At 43.7% G+C, this 17414-nt stretch overlaps 1 protein-coding gene across 1 annotated transcript in view; it reads right to left on the bottom strand.

Moving 5' to 3' along the window:
- The window catches only part of ARID3C (AT-rich interaction domain 3C), a 318060-nt gene that overhangs the window by 38513 nt on the left and 262133 nt on the right, over nucleotides 1–17414 (bottom strand). The window contains exon 4 of the mRNA XM_069214965.1: nucleotides 113–296. Coding sequence (XP_069071066.1) covers nucleotides 113–296 — 184 coding nt within the window. The remainder of the gene's footprint in view (nucleotides 1–112; nucleotides 297–17414) is intronic.

The following is a 17414-nucleotide window of genomic DNA, read 5'->3' as shown; positions in this document are numbered from 1 at the left end:
CACCTACAAAAGAACGGTCACTAGATGCTGTGTACTGAATATGCGACACAGTGACGTGGATGTCGGGTCTAAATATATGCGACAGACGCGTGTAAGCCCAGCTGCTACTTACTGCGTTCTGAGTGTGAAGGCGGCACTGGTGATGGAGGTTGGCAAGTTAAGACCTTTGGTGATCTCTCTCCAGATCTTCTTGTTGATGACCTCCACCAGCCCGCCCTTCTCCGTCACCAACCGGTAGAGGCTGTAAAGGTCCAGCACCTGCTTGGCCATGATGGGAATTCGATTCACCGGGGTGCCTGAAAGTACAAGAATGTGAGATGTCACCTCAGGATCTGCCTAAACAGTGAAGATCAACTACAGTGTGAAGACAAGGGCCTGTATCTACCAGTGCGCTGCAGTCTAGTCAAAGTTGCAGCGGTCCCTGAAGTCCATATCTAAAAGGTACGCCTGCCACTTCTGGGTACAAATTCTTCATGCATTTCTAGCAGGACTCACTCGTCTCTGCCAGTAAAGGTTTTGCATGACACTGATTTCAGCTCTCCTAAAAACCTACTACCAGAGTACGGCTAGTGAGGGATTCTAACCTACATGAATGCATGTATTGGGAGTAAGGATTCCATGATACTATCACAAACATCTTTTAATAAGGAAATGAATGACTATTCTGGTATGAAAGCCCCATCTTCATCATCTATGTGAATTCCAAATCTGTCTGTGTTCCATTTGTCAATCTACCAGCGTACATCTGTATGACACCTGAAGCCTTAGAAGCTGTCTACATATTATCTTGGATAGCTTGATAGTGCTGGAAAAGGCCTGTTCCACCAAGATGTCACATTCCTAGTGGGGTCTTAAAGAGTACTTAAGATTCTAGGGCATAGCCGGTACCACCAAAAGCACACTGCTGGCACTAGCAGTAGCCACTTCTTCTACACAACCTTGCTGTGACACGCGTATTTTAGATACTGGCGGAAACACTGCTGAAAACTAAGATAAAATCTCTTCTGAGAACTTTTTTAATACCACTCGGGGTGAGGGAGAGATAAATACCATAACAGCAGCCGCCACCATGCTAGGCAGTTGTCAGTAAGGCAGGAGATCAGCTGCCACCTAGTCTCTGCACCTCTGTCTAGCTACTTCCTTCTCCCCTACATAGTTGTTTATGCATGGAAAGTGTTGTCCATTCATATCTCAGTCTGCTCTTCTGTCTGTATAACTTTGTATCTGTCCACTTCCTGTTGATTGCACTGCTGCATACAGTCTCTAGTAGCAGCGTGGAACGCATTATCATCCCCTGATAGCCCCTCATTCCTGTAAGGGTTCATGATCAGTGAAATTAGTGGCAGGCCCTTGTCACCCTCGCCATGTCGTCCTGCCACTCAGGACTCAGTCTCTTTCTCAACTGAAATCAACCCTAATCACGCCTGTTGTCAGCCACGTCTAGCCCATCATACATAAATAGTAAATATATTCAGCTTCACGCTTCCAAGGGCCCTTATCAGGCAGATTTGGCTCCAGTAATGTTAAGTGCCTTCCATCTGCTCTTCCACTTCAACAGCCCTCAATGAGATAAATCCTGCATGGTGGTGGTCAATAAGTCAGGGAATTGAGAAGGGATTTGCTTCAGCCGCAGCACAAATGGGTCTCACACTTCAATCCAAGGTTTAACAAATCTTTGAGAGGAACTCTATCCATCAAAAAAGATTTACAGGACAATGCAGCGAGACAAGTCAATTTATGGACGTTTTACAAGAAGGCACAACTCTCCTTCAATTTAGAAGTATGCACCATGCCTTTCCAAAATGGTTTCAGATTTTACTGAAAATCTTGCAATATATTTTACCGTCAGGTACCAGGTCTATCTGAACAAAGAGAGGGCAAAGGCTGTGCACGTGGGAGGTGAGAATGAAGGTCTAGGCTACTGACAGATATAGGTGCCTCCATTCTAGGTGGAACCTAATAAACAGTGAATGTCGGAATGGACACGCCATACTAGTCTATAACACAACATTTAGACATCTGGAACCTACAGTTAGCTTCTAGCAACAGCCAGAGATGCAAACAAATCAACAGAGATACAACGGTACGATGAAGCCCACAAAAGACGCATAACTGTCTGGGTAAATCATCTACCACTGTCTTTTCATAAACCATACTGTGACATGTAGAATATCTGAGGATGTTGCGAGGGGTGTTCAATGATATGTCTGATATTATGCCTGGTGTGAACCAGAAGGGTGTCACGGGTCTTTGTGGAATGAGAGACTGTCTCCCATGAGGGCAAGGCTGCAGCAGCTACACTTGCTGTTCTGCGTCAGCCTCTCTTCTGGCCTCCATAAGATCTTCTTGGGAATAAAGTGTGTGTCTGCATGGTGTTACTGGCAGTCAGGTGCATGTGTGACTTTGGTGTGTGGCTCTCTTGGACTTGGCGGGGAGCTGAATCACACTCAGGTGCAGCGCACAAGGAGCATTCGTGGGTCAGGCCCAGGCAGTATACAGAAAGACAGCTACCCTCGGAATTGTTTTCTGGCTTACTTTAGAACAGGTCACAAATACTTTGAGAAAAACTCCATTCACAAATATTGTTCGCTTAACCAATGAAGGCCTATTACCAATACCATTAGGGACCCTCACTTTTTATGTACATGTGCTCAATGCACATATCACACCCAAGTGTTTATTGACCATACCTTTACTGCTTGGTCTCAGAGACGTCCTAAAGCCAGCTGAAGTGAGGTTACCTGGGGGTAGGCCAGAACACAATATGCACTCAACAGCACAGGATACATTGAGTACATATTGCAGATCTGACCCTAAACTACCGCCACTGGCAGGATCCAGGAAGGGTACCGAAGAGGGTGGGGGCTCGCGTCGCGGGAAGGGCTGGAGATCCACCCCTCACAATCTCTGGACTCACTCAGACGTTGATGGTTCTAACTAAACTTCTTTCACCGGCCCAGCGCAGAGTATTTCTACCGCCGTGGTCCTGGTAATGAAAAATCCTGCTGCAATCACAGCTTTACGCTGTCAATTACAGCTTGTAATCGGCGCAGGAGTGCGCTCTTTGTGTGTTTTGGACCCGTGGTAATTAACCTGCGCTTCGCCTCTGCGGCTTCATTGTGCGGCAGGATTTATGACACGCGCTCGATCCGATGGAGGACTGAGTGTCGCACCGACCTCATAACTCCACAACCAGGCAGGAAGGGACGGAGCTGCCGGGAGCGAGGCGGGACGAGTCACGGACCTCCCGAAAAAGTACACCCCGGCTGTCGCTTCCTTGGCAAGCTACGTCTTGTTCTGCGAATGGGGCAGACGCAGCGGGGCTTCGGTTAATACGTTTCGTGGGTTGTAAGCACTACAAAAGAGTGGGCCTTCCTCAGGCTCCCTTGTGTGTTGTCATGCGACTTCCACCGTGGTCACCTGCAAAGTATTCACACCTGGTTGATGTCCTTCCAATGAAACTTCTCCCCCGCCCCCTAATCCATTGGTAGAGGTGGCCACCATCTCAATTCCCATTGGCTGCTTTCCCTGTGGCTTCGCTCTCAGAATTATACAAACACTGGCAAAGCCAAAAAGTATGGGTTTGTGCAGCGCTAGGACATTAGAGCGAGACACACCAGAAGGGGCCAACAGGAGCGGACACACATCTACAGGTCAAAAGTAGTCCCTAACGCAGTTCAATGCAAGCGCTCGCAACAGGGTGGAAGAATACAACCAAGCAGCCAATAACATTAGGTAAATATTCCCCTGGCCTGCACAGTCTTGAGCCAATGGATAAAAGGGGCAGGTTCAAGGTCCGCGCTAAATATACTGTTACCAATAGGTCTGCTTGAAAGCTGGGCCTTCTGGCACCACTCCCAACAAATGACTTCCATTACTTTAAACATACAACTCGTTTACTCTATAACTATTATGCATAGAAGTTATTCAGACTTACTAGAAAGTCGAACTACTTCCAAAATCACAGGCAACGAGTTTTATGATTTCCTTTCTCAACCTGTCATGTCACCTGGAGCTATGATCAGGAGTGCTATGGGAGGAACAAGACCGGTGACTGATGGAAAGCAATGGGTGGTTTCAAACGTTGAAATGGTGCTAAAGCAGAGCCAGTACCTGGGGATCGAAACCAGGATCAAACTGGCTCCAAGGGAGTAAGAGGAATTTGCATCCATTGCATGAAGACAGCATTGATACAGCACATTACCCAACAGGGTAAATCAGTACATGAAGACCCGGACATAGGTCTGTCACCCTGGAGATGGAAGGGGTACTGTCCTAAACGTGATAGGCAGAGTGTGTTCACATATATATATATATACAAATCTCAAGAAGGAGTAGTACTGGTACTGTGTCTACAGTCAGCTCAGGGAGCCATCAAGAGGACTATGCTAGGAGGTTAGCTTGTGAGCTGGTCTATGCAGCAGGATGTATGTGGGTCCCTCCTCTATTATTCTATAGGCAAGAGGAAACAAGTAATTTACAAAAAACTGTGACTGTGCAGCTCATTCAAAAACATGTGGCCTAAATCAAAAGGACACAGAAAGGGGAAAAGGGAAGAGTGAAACACTGGAAAGAAAGGTTCTACAATGTGGCCAGGCTTGCACTGAGAGACACCAGATGGCAGCTAAACCCCTAAGGGTGAAGACAGAAGTATCAGTTGTCTCTCTCTTCTCAAGGCATTTCATCTTTCTTCTCTTTCATGGATTTTTCCTGTCTTCACACCGTCCGTGCACCTATAGAACAATCTGCTTCAACATTGTCATGATGCAACGACTGCCACTAACATACAAAAAAATTAGACAAACTGGAACGTTTTGAAAACCTGAGCTGGCTGTGGCAAAGCTACATCTGCAATTACATATATCCTAAATTCATTAAGTGCGATTTATCCCCAGTCCACATATTAAATTGCTTCTAGGTGCATGGACGCCAAGGGATTGGTAGGTGAAGGTATAGACCAAAACCTACATGTTGTTATGGGCAGAGGGAGGTCTTGCAGTCTTTTTGGTCAGTGTAGTGTTTTCCAACTCCATAAGGCTTTCAAGGAAAGAAATAGTTCCACAGTTCAGCACCCATAACAGACAGGATACAGCAGCCTGGGAAGACAAAAGATTAAGTGGGGGTTGCTATCTGTTTCTGAATTCATCATTACTTATCACAGGGAAGGCAGCTGGAAGTGGTTCTGCACACCAGTAGGAAGGCTTTCACAATTGTTCCTTTGCTGGCTGGGAGTTCTGACTCAGTTCCACAGCTCCTCCCTTGCTTGCCTCCATATCTTTTATGTGTCTGTGTGTGTGTGTGTGTGTGTATAAATATATATATATATATATATATATATATATATATATATATATATATATATATATCTTTGGCACCATTTGCTGAATCTTAACAAAATGTTCCCAGAAAAGTGGGCCGATGAAACTTGTTGCACATTGGAAGTTTCGGGATGATCCGTCAAGCGGGGGCCGAGAAAACAAGGGAGGAGGGGGAAGGGGCCCGAAAAAACAAGGGTGGTGGGGGCAAATTCTCCTGGATGAAATTACTTCAAATTCGCCAGAAAGCTATATTTTGTTCCGCAGATTGTGCTTTTGGATATTTGGTGTAAATCCTTTCAGTAGTTTTTGGGACATACAAATTTATTTTCCGCTTTCAATATCTAGGGCCGCAGATCCTCCCCAATAACTCTGTGAATAATAAGAGCTTGTGCACGGAGCTGCGGAGCTCTGATTGGCTGCCAATGCATCAAACCAGGAAGTGTTGGCAGTCATCTTGGGACTCGGCTTCAGCCAAGTCCCAGAAAAAAAAAGATTTAAAAAAAAAAAAGAAAGAAAAGGAGAAACACCCTCTGAGACGGACCCCCACCAAGGCAAAAAAAGCACTTTTTAAAAGAATGTTTGCCACAAATTTGCGATGACGTCACAAATTCATGGCACAAAAAAAAGCTTGGGCTCCTGTGCTTGTTTTTGTGAAGCAACTTGGTAGGCCAAGTCCCGGGGGCATGTTCACATAAAGGAAGGTGTGCATGCCCCCGGGCATTTTGATTCCCTGGGGACACGCCACCTCCCTGGGGATTCAGATATATTGAATGCGCAGGGGACCCAGCCCAGTGGACCGCCACCTCCCCAGGACTTTAATCAGATACAATGCGGGGGCGGCCCCTCCCACAGCCCCAGGGGACCACCATGAGGAGCCATATGGCTGCCACAGCACCCCAAGAAGCTATAGATGGCCCTGGGGACCGCCACCGTCCCCAGGGACAGCTCCTTCTATGTCCAGTGGTCCCCACACCCGGGACATAGCTGTTTGCTCTGACAAGGCGGGAGCTATGACAGCTCCCGCCAAGTCGGAGCAAACATTTCACTTTTTGCAGGTGAGAGCTGTCAAACAGCTCTCACTCACAGGACATGAAGTTTTCATCTGTTTCTATGGACGCAAAATATGCATGCAGGGAAACAGATGAAAACACTGCTCCCGCAAACAGGGAGCTGTGATTTAAAGCAGCTCCCTGCTTGTGGGAGGCTCCACTGGGGTCCTGTCTCTCTCTCTCTTCCATCCTATAATGGGATGAAAGAGTGAGAGAGACTTTTATTGCAATGGTCTGTCCATGGGGAACGTTTTCAGATTTTGACCAACTTCATCTTTGATGAAGTTTCTGCACCATCATGACATCAGTGATATTTAATGCTGCATAATGTCATGTGGGTGGTACATCCTGCAGTAGAAAAATTGCTCTTTCTGTGAGCCTGCAACTTCACAAGCTCTTAGGAAGATGAGAAAGTAAAGGATGTAGGGGATGGGATAGGGAAATGGTCCAAGAAGATGGGCATGGGGCAAAAAGGATGGGCACTGCTGCACAACAGGGTTGTTGTTAGAGTGGGGCACAAGAGGGTTGGGTCCATTGCAGGGGATAAGGGCAAGGGGGTGGGGGTGTCGGTAATCAGGGCTAAGAGCATGGGACTGAGATGGCATTAAGAGCATGGGAAGTGTTTAAATGTTAAACATTCCTAGTGACGGAACACTGAAGTCTTTTTCTCCTCAAAATTTGTGGACTTATCGTCAAAGCTAAGTCTGGACACTGAACAGTTAGGAGTCACCTCTGGCCTAATGGTTAAGGTCTCAGACATGCACACTGAAGGTTAAGGGTTCCAGTCTAGGTGAGTCTATGGTAATTTCCTGCTTTAGTTTTTTTTTCAACTATAAATATTTAAGTTACATACTGAAAGGTGATCTCACTCTTTTTAATTGACAAAAACATTTTACTTTTCAATTTGTCCGGAAATATCTCATTCTAGGTATATCATTCATCAAAGCCTAAATCTCTCTCTCTTTCAATCTCTCAATTTCTCTCTCAGGGTTGTGTGGTTATAAGGGGTTGGCCATAGGTCCTGGCCTGCAGCCAACCTCTGCATTAACGTATAGTAATGAAAATTACTTTATGTTGAAAAAAAAATGGAAATTCACTGAAAAAAAACAAAGATTACAGCGACTTTATAGTTAGGAAATAGAATTGTAAAAAAAAAAAAAAGATTCACTTAAAAAAAAAAACAGGTTACAGGGATATTATAGTGAGGCTCACATTTTAAACGTACAGTTACAGTTAACTCAAGTAACTATAACTCGTGCCCTAAGGTAACTATAACTCGCACCCTCACCATTCACTGCTAATTACCACACACATATTACGGTACTTATGACATCTTTGATAACATCATTGATAATATCAATGTAATATTTGCAGTAAACTTTTTGCCGAAAAAACTGTGCAAGTTATAGTTACCTTAGGGCACAAGTTATAGTTACGTGAGATAACTCTAACTGTAACAGGTGAGTGTCTATGGTTTTGTACGTTTAATTGTGAGCCTAACTATAATGTCCCTATAATATTTGTTTTTTTAAGTGAATATATATTTAATCTTTTTCTGTGCTTCTCATTTATAGGTGCCCCCCAAACCTAAACAGTTTTATCTATGTTGTTTAACTTTTCCTTTCTGAGTCATCAGACTGGTCAGGACATATGTCACTATCATCAGAGCACCCAAACACCTCAAAAGCTGACTTTGCAAGAGGACACAAGTGAAAAATAGGGTATGGTGATGCATTTTGCTTGGAATGCTCTTTGCCTAGCATAAGAACAACAGAAAATTTTAAGAGTGCCCTCATTTGTATATATTTTACAGTATGGCAGTCAAAGCAACTAAGCGTTTTGGGTCCATGCTGACTTTGCATGAACATAAGCATCAACAATGAGGTAAAATAAAAACTAGAAGCTTGATCCTTCTCTAGGGATTGGGTAAAAGTGGTGACCTATACCAGTCATATCCAATTCCAGCCCAACGACAAGAGAAACAAAAGAAGCAGAAGCAGGATCCTTCTCAAGGTATTCGGCAAAAGAAATGACCTGCACCTGTTATATCGAACCCCAGCAAGAGATATCCAAGGAAGGATGGTTCCTAAATGGCACAATGCAAAAAAGGGTCACAGGGAAATAGAAAAAATTGCCTCTACTATGCGCCACGCTTGCCCATCAATGCAGCCTTGCTGGTTATTTTTTATTGCACTTTCTTCTAGTACAACACAGCCTTATCTCCAGGATTGTTTTCACCAGAATATCAGTAATAAGGTCCTTAAACAGAGTGTGGCATAGAACAACCTGCCATAATAAGGAATTGGTGGGAAGTCCTGGTAAGGGGAAAACACCTGGATTCGTTCTGTTCCAGGTCAGTCCTTGCATCCCAGCATCCCTCTCATTTGTTTATGATAAATTGTCAAAACCTGACAGTAAAATGGAAACTCGACAAATTGTGGTGCGAATGTGTGGTGAAAGGTGCAGCTTTCTTCTACATTTTTCAGACAAGTCTGCCCAAGGCCAACAGTTCGCATTTTCTTTCCAATTCACGCTGCGCTGTACAAATGAGGAACCCAATAATGGCGCAGCGCTGTTTGACTTATTTTCTTCAGACCATGCCTTGCGCAATGTTAGTCCCTTGATATGGAACAAGGATCCATAGAAAGGTCACTAGTATTAGAGATCAGACAACCATAATGAAAGGCTTGAGAGGTTCTTATTTTTTAATTAAGTATCTCTAACTCTGACATCTGAAATCTGAACACCTATAACTACCCCATTGAGTGTAAACGCCACGGTCAGAGATAAAGTATTTAAAAAGAATTTGGGCCTGTTCCATATACCAACCTTAACAGAAACTAGGCTAGTAAACTGAGAAGCACGGAGCTACCCAATACATAACAATACCTTGAAAGTAAAAAGATGGGAATTTTAATTTGGGTGGGTGGGTGTGTGTGTGTGTATTTTATCCATTTACGCAGATTGAAATGGAAGTAATTTCAGGCGGGAGAAAACTAAACTAAAGCCATTTTTGGCTTTAAAAACCAAGAGCCTTCCACTTAAATCAGGTCTTTTGCCATGTCTGCCAGTACCCCTAATACAGGGATCATAAACGGGTTCCCTTATTTTTATATCAGATTCAGACGGGCAAACAGATCCGATTCCGGCGGGAGACTCCCGATTTTTGAAGCCCAAAATGGCTTTATTTTGGCTCTCTCCCGCCTTAAACTGCTTCTGCTTCAATAGAAGTCGATAAGAGCATTACATTCTTCCGATTATATTGTTTTAAGTCTCCCACTTTCCTCTTCTAAAATCATTGTTGGCAGGTATGCAGATTATCTAACACTGAAAGGTCACACATGCAGGCAATGTCTGATGAAAATCGTAAACAGGAGAGTCCTTAAGTCAACACACTGAGGACTTCATGCCAGCAGACACCTTTCAGGCTGACTCGCGCATATAATTGCCTCCGCGTCAAGATATATTAATGGAAAAAATACATTCCCCAATTTCTTTTTTTTCGAAACCTTCAACTTCCCACTTTTAAAATGTTGGTGTGTCTGGCTGAGGGCGAAAAATAGAGATCAGTGTGCATTCTTGGAGGTGGCAAGTTAATTGTGAATCATGCCAACATTTTAGAACAGGAAAGTGGAAGATTTTTAAAAAGAAAAAAATCGTAAGGAAGGTATTTTTCTCGTTGACTTCTATTGAAGTAGAAGCAATTTCTGGCGGGAGACAGCTAAAATAAAGCAATTTTCACTTAAAAATCTTGAGTCTCGTCTGGATCAGGCCTACTGGCATATAAGCAAGTCACGGGGTTGTGGGCGTGCTAGGGAGGGGGGTCTCTTAAAAATCTAACATTGCCTACCCTCAGAAGCATGACCCCTTCCGATGGAAAGCCAAGCCCAGTGACTCCAGAATATTCCGGGCAGTGATCACAAGCGGCTCTGCGTCAGACCGGGAGGCGTCGGGCGGCTGACCCTCTGCACCCGCCCCCACCCCGCCATCTGCATAAACAGGCCTAGGCGATGGCTTTATGGGCGCCTAACCGCAGCTGTCACTTTTACTGCACAGTAAAATGTGGAATTTATCACCAGCCCTGTTTACAGGAGCGACGTAGCCGGAGGATTCTTACACAAAAATAAATTAATAATTAGGAAGAAAAGAGGCTCCGAGAGCAAAAGGGAACCTCGAGCACCAACGAAAACCGACTGAATGCTGGCATAAGGCAGCCGACTTACTCAGTCCTACTACAGAAGTAACATCAGAAACTGATGGCAACAGTGTGGGGGCACTACCGAGGGGCGCAGACTAATACATCACCGAAGTGTGTGATAATTTCAGCAGAGCTTAGATGTAGGGTATAAAGTGATCATTTTGCTGCAAGAAGAAATACAACTTCTTACATTTTTTTTCGAAAACCTTTGAAAACACATCCATACATCAAAAAACGTTTATGAACAGATTCATGACAGTAGATGCATATAATGCAACAAAAAAAAACAGAGCAAGAAGATGGGTGGTAGTGGGCTTGGAGGGAGAGGGATGAACATGGGCCACAGCATGCTGACAACCAGTAGCCCAGGTAGGTCCCACTCACAGGTAACCAGGCTTGGTTGGGCAGACAACCCCAGTTGATGCCAATCGGGCTGATAGATAGGGGTGTGACAACCAATGGGCACAGAGGGTGCACGGCCATAGCACCCCACAGTAGTAAATAGCACAGAGGGAGGTGAGAGGTGGAGTGTGGAAGAGCCCCCAGGGGGATAAGGAGTGGTAGGGTCAGAAGTGAAAGGGAGTGTTTTTGAGTGTCTCCTGTTTAAATAAGGCAATTAAAAAAAATAGTAATGACAAAAAAATTAAATAAGAACGTGAAATTAAGCCCATTATGTAAGATATTCACCGCACTGTTTCCTCTATTGAACTGTATTACTGGCTTCGATGGAAGCTATGAGGACAACGGAGGGCCAGCATGGTGGAGAGTTTGGTAGAAGGAGCACACTCCCCTTTTCTCCTACAGGTGAGTGTTTCTGTGTCACTGATAGAATTCTTCAAGTATCAGTCCCATTTCCATTCTTCTTACAGCCTGTGTAAGTACCACTTCTCTCTGTATCTGTTCTATTTTAAATGCCTATCCAGGCTAGCCTTTTCAATTACATGTATTTTATTGCGACAGGCTTTTTCTTTAAAAAAAATTGTTTAAAATGTTGTTTTAAAATTGTGCAGACAAGTATGTATTTGTTTCTATAGAAAATCTCAAAATAAATATTGTTTTAAATAATATTAGAATGTCAGTGTTTTTGTACCCTATGTATCTGTAGTGTGTGGGTGTGTTTAATCTTAGTCTTTTAAATATGATATTTTTGTATTACATTTTTTGGTAGTAAATGTTTGTATGCTTAACACATATTTTCCTGACAATTATGATTTGGTCAATATGTCTGTAATTTACATTATAGGTATGTAAAGTCAATATTCTTTACATCTGTAATTTTCTGTCATAATATATTTTTGGTCAATATTCTGGCAGTCAACCCTGAAAAAGAGTAGCCACCTTTCTTCATCAGTACAGTCAGTATAAAAAGTTTACAGTTGAAATTTAAATCACAAAGCGCTGACACTGGAGATTGCAATCTTTATCTAATGAACAAATATTTAAAATAAAAAAACCTATGTAACTGAGGAGGTAGTTTTACTCACTTGCGACTAAACCTCAAAAATAAAAGAAACAGATAAAGGGGTACCAAAGTAGATCATTTTATTAAATTATTTTTACTGTAGATACCTATCACAAATAGCTCTACAAATGTTACTTTGGCTAGTAACATTTTGCCTTTCAGACTGACTGTGAGTAAATACTAAGTCCCACTAAACATCATGTTACTGGCAGAATTTCTTGGAGGATACATATCCGTAAATCTATAAATATTTTTTTGCTCTTGTGTTTGTAAAGTTTTCATTCCACATACTAGTTTCACTGTTAGACAGTAAAAAGCATCGATGGATTCCATTTTAGTAAGTTTGAGGACAATCGTTCCCAACCCAGCTTTGGGGATTTGCTCTGCCTGCTGTGCAATATTACAATATTAGTTATTACATGCATTGGATTTGAGACAACCCATACAGTTCCTTGATGTTGAAAAGGCAACCAATGTTTTTTATTCAAGAGGTCAGATAGAGAGAATTCAGAAGAAACAGGAAAATCACAGCACCGTGTACATTTGTTTGCATTTAGAATGAGCTGGCCATTGAAATACCCTGAAGAAGCAGTTAAAATAACAAGTTGTTCTGCTCAGTACAGAGGAGGGTGGAATGTCTTCATCCACTTCTTCTCCCCCTTTCATCCTTCTTCGCCCTCACAGTCATCAGGACTGATCTGCCTCCAGTCAGCTCTTCTCCGGTGCCCCATATGACTGTTTTTACAACAAACACCTTCTATCTTTGTGTCTGCCCTCCTGGCCCCAACATCTCCATTCCAGCTTGTCCTCTTTTGAGCCACCCCCTTCCTCTCTCCTGTCCTAGGACAATGCTCCTTTTTACCTGCTTCCCCTTGTGTGTCCACCCTTCTCACCTCCTGGTCCCTGGAACTGATGCTCCCTCATTTCTACTTAACCGCTGTATTCTTCCTCTTTCTGGAACAATTAGAACACATAGATGGCCATGTAACATGACAACATGAGTTGAAAACCTGCCTCGTCCAATTCATTCGACCTTTCTTGTAGCTCAGCAACATTAGTTAAACAATGTGGCATAAGCTACCCCAGTGATGGGGGTTCCCTTTATCATTTCAGCATCTTGGTATCGACTACAGCAAAACAGTGCTATTTTCCCAGCACCACAAAATTCTCCCAAACCGTGCGATGCCGGGAAAAAACTCCTTACTGCTCTGTCCCAGATCTTTTTAGCTGTCAATAATGAGATATTCCCATCACTAAGGTACATTTTGCCTGATTTTAAATACGCGTTTTTATTCATGCTGTACATTTTGCAAGCATTCTTCCACTGTGTACTCTGTCTTAAAATGTGAACAGCGACCCTTTCAAACAAAGGAAAACCAAACATGCAGTTCTCATCTCCATTAGAGTAGCAAAGGAAACATGCTTCTTCTGCCTTAGTTCACCAAGAGAAGGTAGCCTTTTAATCAGTCTATGTGAAAATGTATTTGAGCTACAGACTTTCTCCTGTGAGGTCACTTCCTGTTTTAGGGATGGTAATGAGAGCTCACAAAATGGAGGTCGGCCTGCTTACATTTAAAAAAAAAAAAAGAAATTAAACAAAATTCATCAGCAGTTAAACTATTATTAACATTTTATTTTCACCATTGTGTGATACATCAAAAACTAGACACGATCCTGGCAAAAAACATAACGTTTTCACAGTCCTGCCACCACCACTCTCAGGTTCCACTTGAACTTTGACGCACCCACACTTCTGAGAGTTTCTGTGGCTGTGGTCCAGGGCCTGTCACGCAGCACTCCTGCTGACCCTGCAGAACATGCTGGAGATGCCCTTTATCTGTCTCCTTTCACTGTATCCAAAGGTTGGGCTGGAGGGGGCGGGGGGCACCCACTATTGATAACCCATACATTTCTTTTTCAGAGAGTGTCAGGAGGTGCAGTAGCTCTTCTCTATCCGAGGAAGGATCACTGGACTGTGCCCGCGCCGCACATCTAATTTATGCCCTAAGCCTGGGCTCGGCCACTTCTCATAAAAGACTGAAAAATGATGGGCTTTTGTTTTTTCTCTGATTAGTTCGTTTAAGCTGTTTTTGTCGCTGCGCAGAAGGGGAGAAAAAGCCATTCAATTTCTCTGCCTCCCTCTTTCTCCCCAGTAACGATCGTGCAGCTAATTCCCAGAGTGGATTAATTGCCTTTGTGTCCCCCTCTGCACCCCCCTCTTGTCTTGAACCGCTGGCTGTAGTTAATATTGATCCAACCGCACAGGCATTCATTGCAGACTGGAACCATTCTTTTTAATGTATCAACAAACACTTGGGCAGGAAATCTGGTGGGGGTTCTATGCATCTGTGCGACTCGCTTGGTCCATGGAGTCTGTAAGCTTCTGGCCTTTGTGGTAGGTGCCTGTGGGGTGCCTCACTATAATGAAGACCCACTTTGTGGGAAACTGGATAAACGCCTTTGTGCCACAGGGATGGAATCGTAAACCCTTGAGTCAGTTGGAGTCAGTATATATATACTAGGAAACAGTGCAATTCACAGGCCTCTGGGCAACCTGACCTGGTACACTAACCCCATCCAATCGCGAAAATCCAAGTGAGGACCTAATGTGATACTATAGAGGTTTTCTGGCTCCACAACTTCTATGGCTGTCCTCCCTTCTACTTACTGATCAGGAAGTGGGAGGTTGCTAGGTCAGTTTCAAAGCGCTAGACCCACCTTCATTCTAAGCCTTGGTCTGGCAATGCTGTCAGGAAGGTCAGTTTTAGATTCTTAGGTCGGCCTTCTGAACAATTAGAACTTATGAAACGGTGACCGCATTTTGAAAGCCAAAAACCAGGACATTTCGCAAAAAAAAAAAAAAAAGAGGGACTAATTCAACATGATCCAAAGGGCATTGAATGACAGCTCTCATCAATGTAGAAACACAGACGAGCCACTAGGAGAATAAATAAAAGGTCAGTTGTAATACCTAGTAACATACATGTTATTTGAATAGCTCTCTAATAACAACTACTAGCCAGTACTGCCTTGTAACCTTTAAAAACGTGCCTTATTGTTTGCAGTCGACCCTCATGGAAAACCGGGACCTGAACCAAAATTGCAGAAATCTACCGGGACATCTGGTGAAAAACAGTCCCGGCAAATCCGGGACGGATGCCTGGTCACCCTAACTTACGACCCAAATACTGAAAAGGCCTCCTTCTTCAGGGCAGGATACAAGAGTGGGCTCCTCCACAACAAGACATGAATAAGCACAGATGACTAGCTGGAAGAATTAGTAGCCGAGTTAAAGAACAGGGGCGAGAAAGAGATGAAAGAAATGAGCACACACCAGATGTTTAGGCAGCTATATGAATGATGCTACCTGGCATTATTACAGTCAACGGTGAGTCAGGTGAGTGTGGGCTAAAGGATAAGCGCACTATTACCTCAACCTCCTGACGCTGGCTGACTATGAGCAGTCTTACGGGGTGCCCACTAGGCATTGCAGTGCCGGCCTAATGAGGAGCCATTCCCGATGATGATACCAGTCATCCAGAGTGATGCTTGAGGGCTCTTGCTCCTGAGATTTCAGGTTTCCCCTGTTTTCATCCTATTTCCTTCTATATTTGTGCCTTTGGAACAGTGTACCTTTATATAATCATTATTACAGGGAGATTGTACACTGGACCAGAAATACTCCCGGTCCCTCTTTTTGTGTTAGTATGAGCAGTCTTTACCATGCTCCAGTCTAGAAGACAGACATGGACCTTCAGGTCTATCTGATATAATGCCAGGTGGCATCTGTGTCGGGCCAGCACCGCCTACAAGAGAAAGATCCACAGCCTAATGTAAGGTGAGTCCATGAGGATCCCGCGCAAGGATGGCTAGCAAAGTTTAATGTTTACGCCAGACTTCCCCAACAAGTTGCTGATTAGCTACTGGGAGCTCTCTGTCCACCTGCAAGTAGCTCTCCTGGGTGCAAGTTTACTAAATTAGAAGCTTTTGTTTAGCTGAATTAAAGTATGTATACCGAAATTTAAAAGCATATGTTCAGCACAAAAATGCGTTTATTTTCAGAACCCATAAGCTGATGTTTGGAGGAAAACAGTTGAATTTCCAAAATAAATGTGATGCTGCTATTTGAGTGATAAATCATGAAGCACTGGGAGACTTATTAATATTCCCTTGGTGCCGGGGCATTGCTGCTGACATATCACGCGTGTAGAGACATTCACATTAAGCAGGACTTTTTACATTTCTGCTGGCAACCGTTCCTGATGAACTGAGGTGATCACTGCTGGAAATGTTGCATAAAGTGGCGATTAATGTAATCTTGTCTGATGTGGTCCCTTTTATAACTCCAACAATATTAGTAGAGCAGGATGCTTTCCAGAGAAAATAAGTAACTCTTATCACAGAAAAGGTTGGAGACCCCTGGTTTATAGCCTCAAAGAGGACAGTGAAACACTCATTCCTGATGAGGAAATCGAACTGCCCCCATCTTCCATCTTAGCAACTGAGGTTTCAGTTTGGCTGTGGTTAGATATTTGCTTATCTCAAGTCTTTCATGGGAAATTTCAGCTCATGCGCTGATCCCCAAAATTAAGGACCTCCACGATTCCTGATCTGACACAGTTTTCATTTTCCCATGCATTGTCTTCACTGCATAATTTTAACATTCCTTGGCGATTCCTTCCCTGTTTTCATGCCGAAACCAATAACTTCTGAAACCAAAATGGCCGCCAGTCATATGAACTGAGGTTCAATCACTGCATCACAAAAGCACGCTAAGCGCTTTCCTTCCACATGGAAGCCAAACTCCTCCTGTCCAGTTATCGCTACCTGAATGAAAAGCACTAGATGGAAGCAGAGCTCCTTTTACATAGTTATCGCTACCTGAACGAAAAGAACTGCAACGCCAAGCTAGCATTACTTCTAGTGATTTATGGACTAGGACCATTCCTTCCTCTCAGAATTGTACTCAGTTGCCATATCTAGCCCGAGGGTCTGACCTCTGCATTGACTGCATCTCCCATTAACTGATGTCGACATCAGTTCAGATGAAAGCAGAGAAATATTGCAGCCTCCCACTTCATCATGTGACTTTTCTGAGTCTAACAGGTTCTCTCAGTTTGATAGGATTGCTGTTCAGAATTTGCAGGCAGTGAAACAGATGTGCTTGGTGGGTAATGAAAATGTCACTTACCCAGTGTACATCTGTTCGTGGCATCAGTCGCTGAGATTCACATGGTATGCATGAGCTCGCCATCTGGTGTTGGGTCGGAGTGTTACAAGTTGTTTTTCTTCGAAGAAGTGTTTTCGAGTCACGGGGCCGAGTGACTCCACCTTCTGTGCTCATTGCGCATGGGCGTCGACTCCATCTTCGATTGTTTTCCCCGCAG

The sequence above is a fragment of the Pleurodeles waltl genome, chromosome 1_1 (assembly GCF_031143425.1).
Source record: "Pleurodeles waltl isolate 20211129_DDA chromosome 1_1, aPleWal1.hap1.20221129, whole genome shotgun sequence".
Taxonomy (NCBI): domain Eukaryota; kingdom Metazoa; phylum Chordata; class Amphibia; order Caudata; family Salamandridae; genus Pleurodeles; species Pleurodeles waltl.
This window is presented reverse-complemented; position numbering and strand designations above follow the sequence as displayed.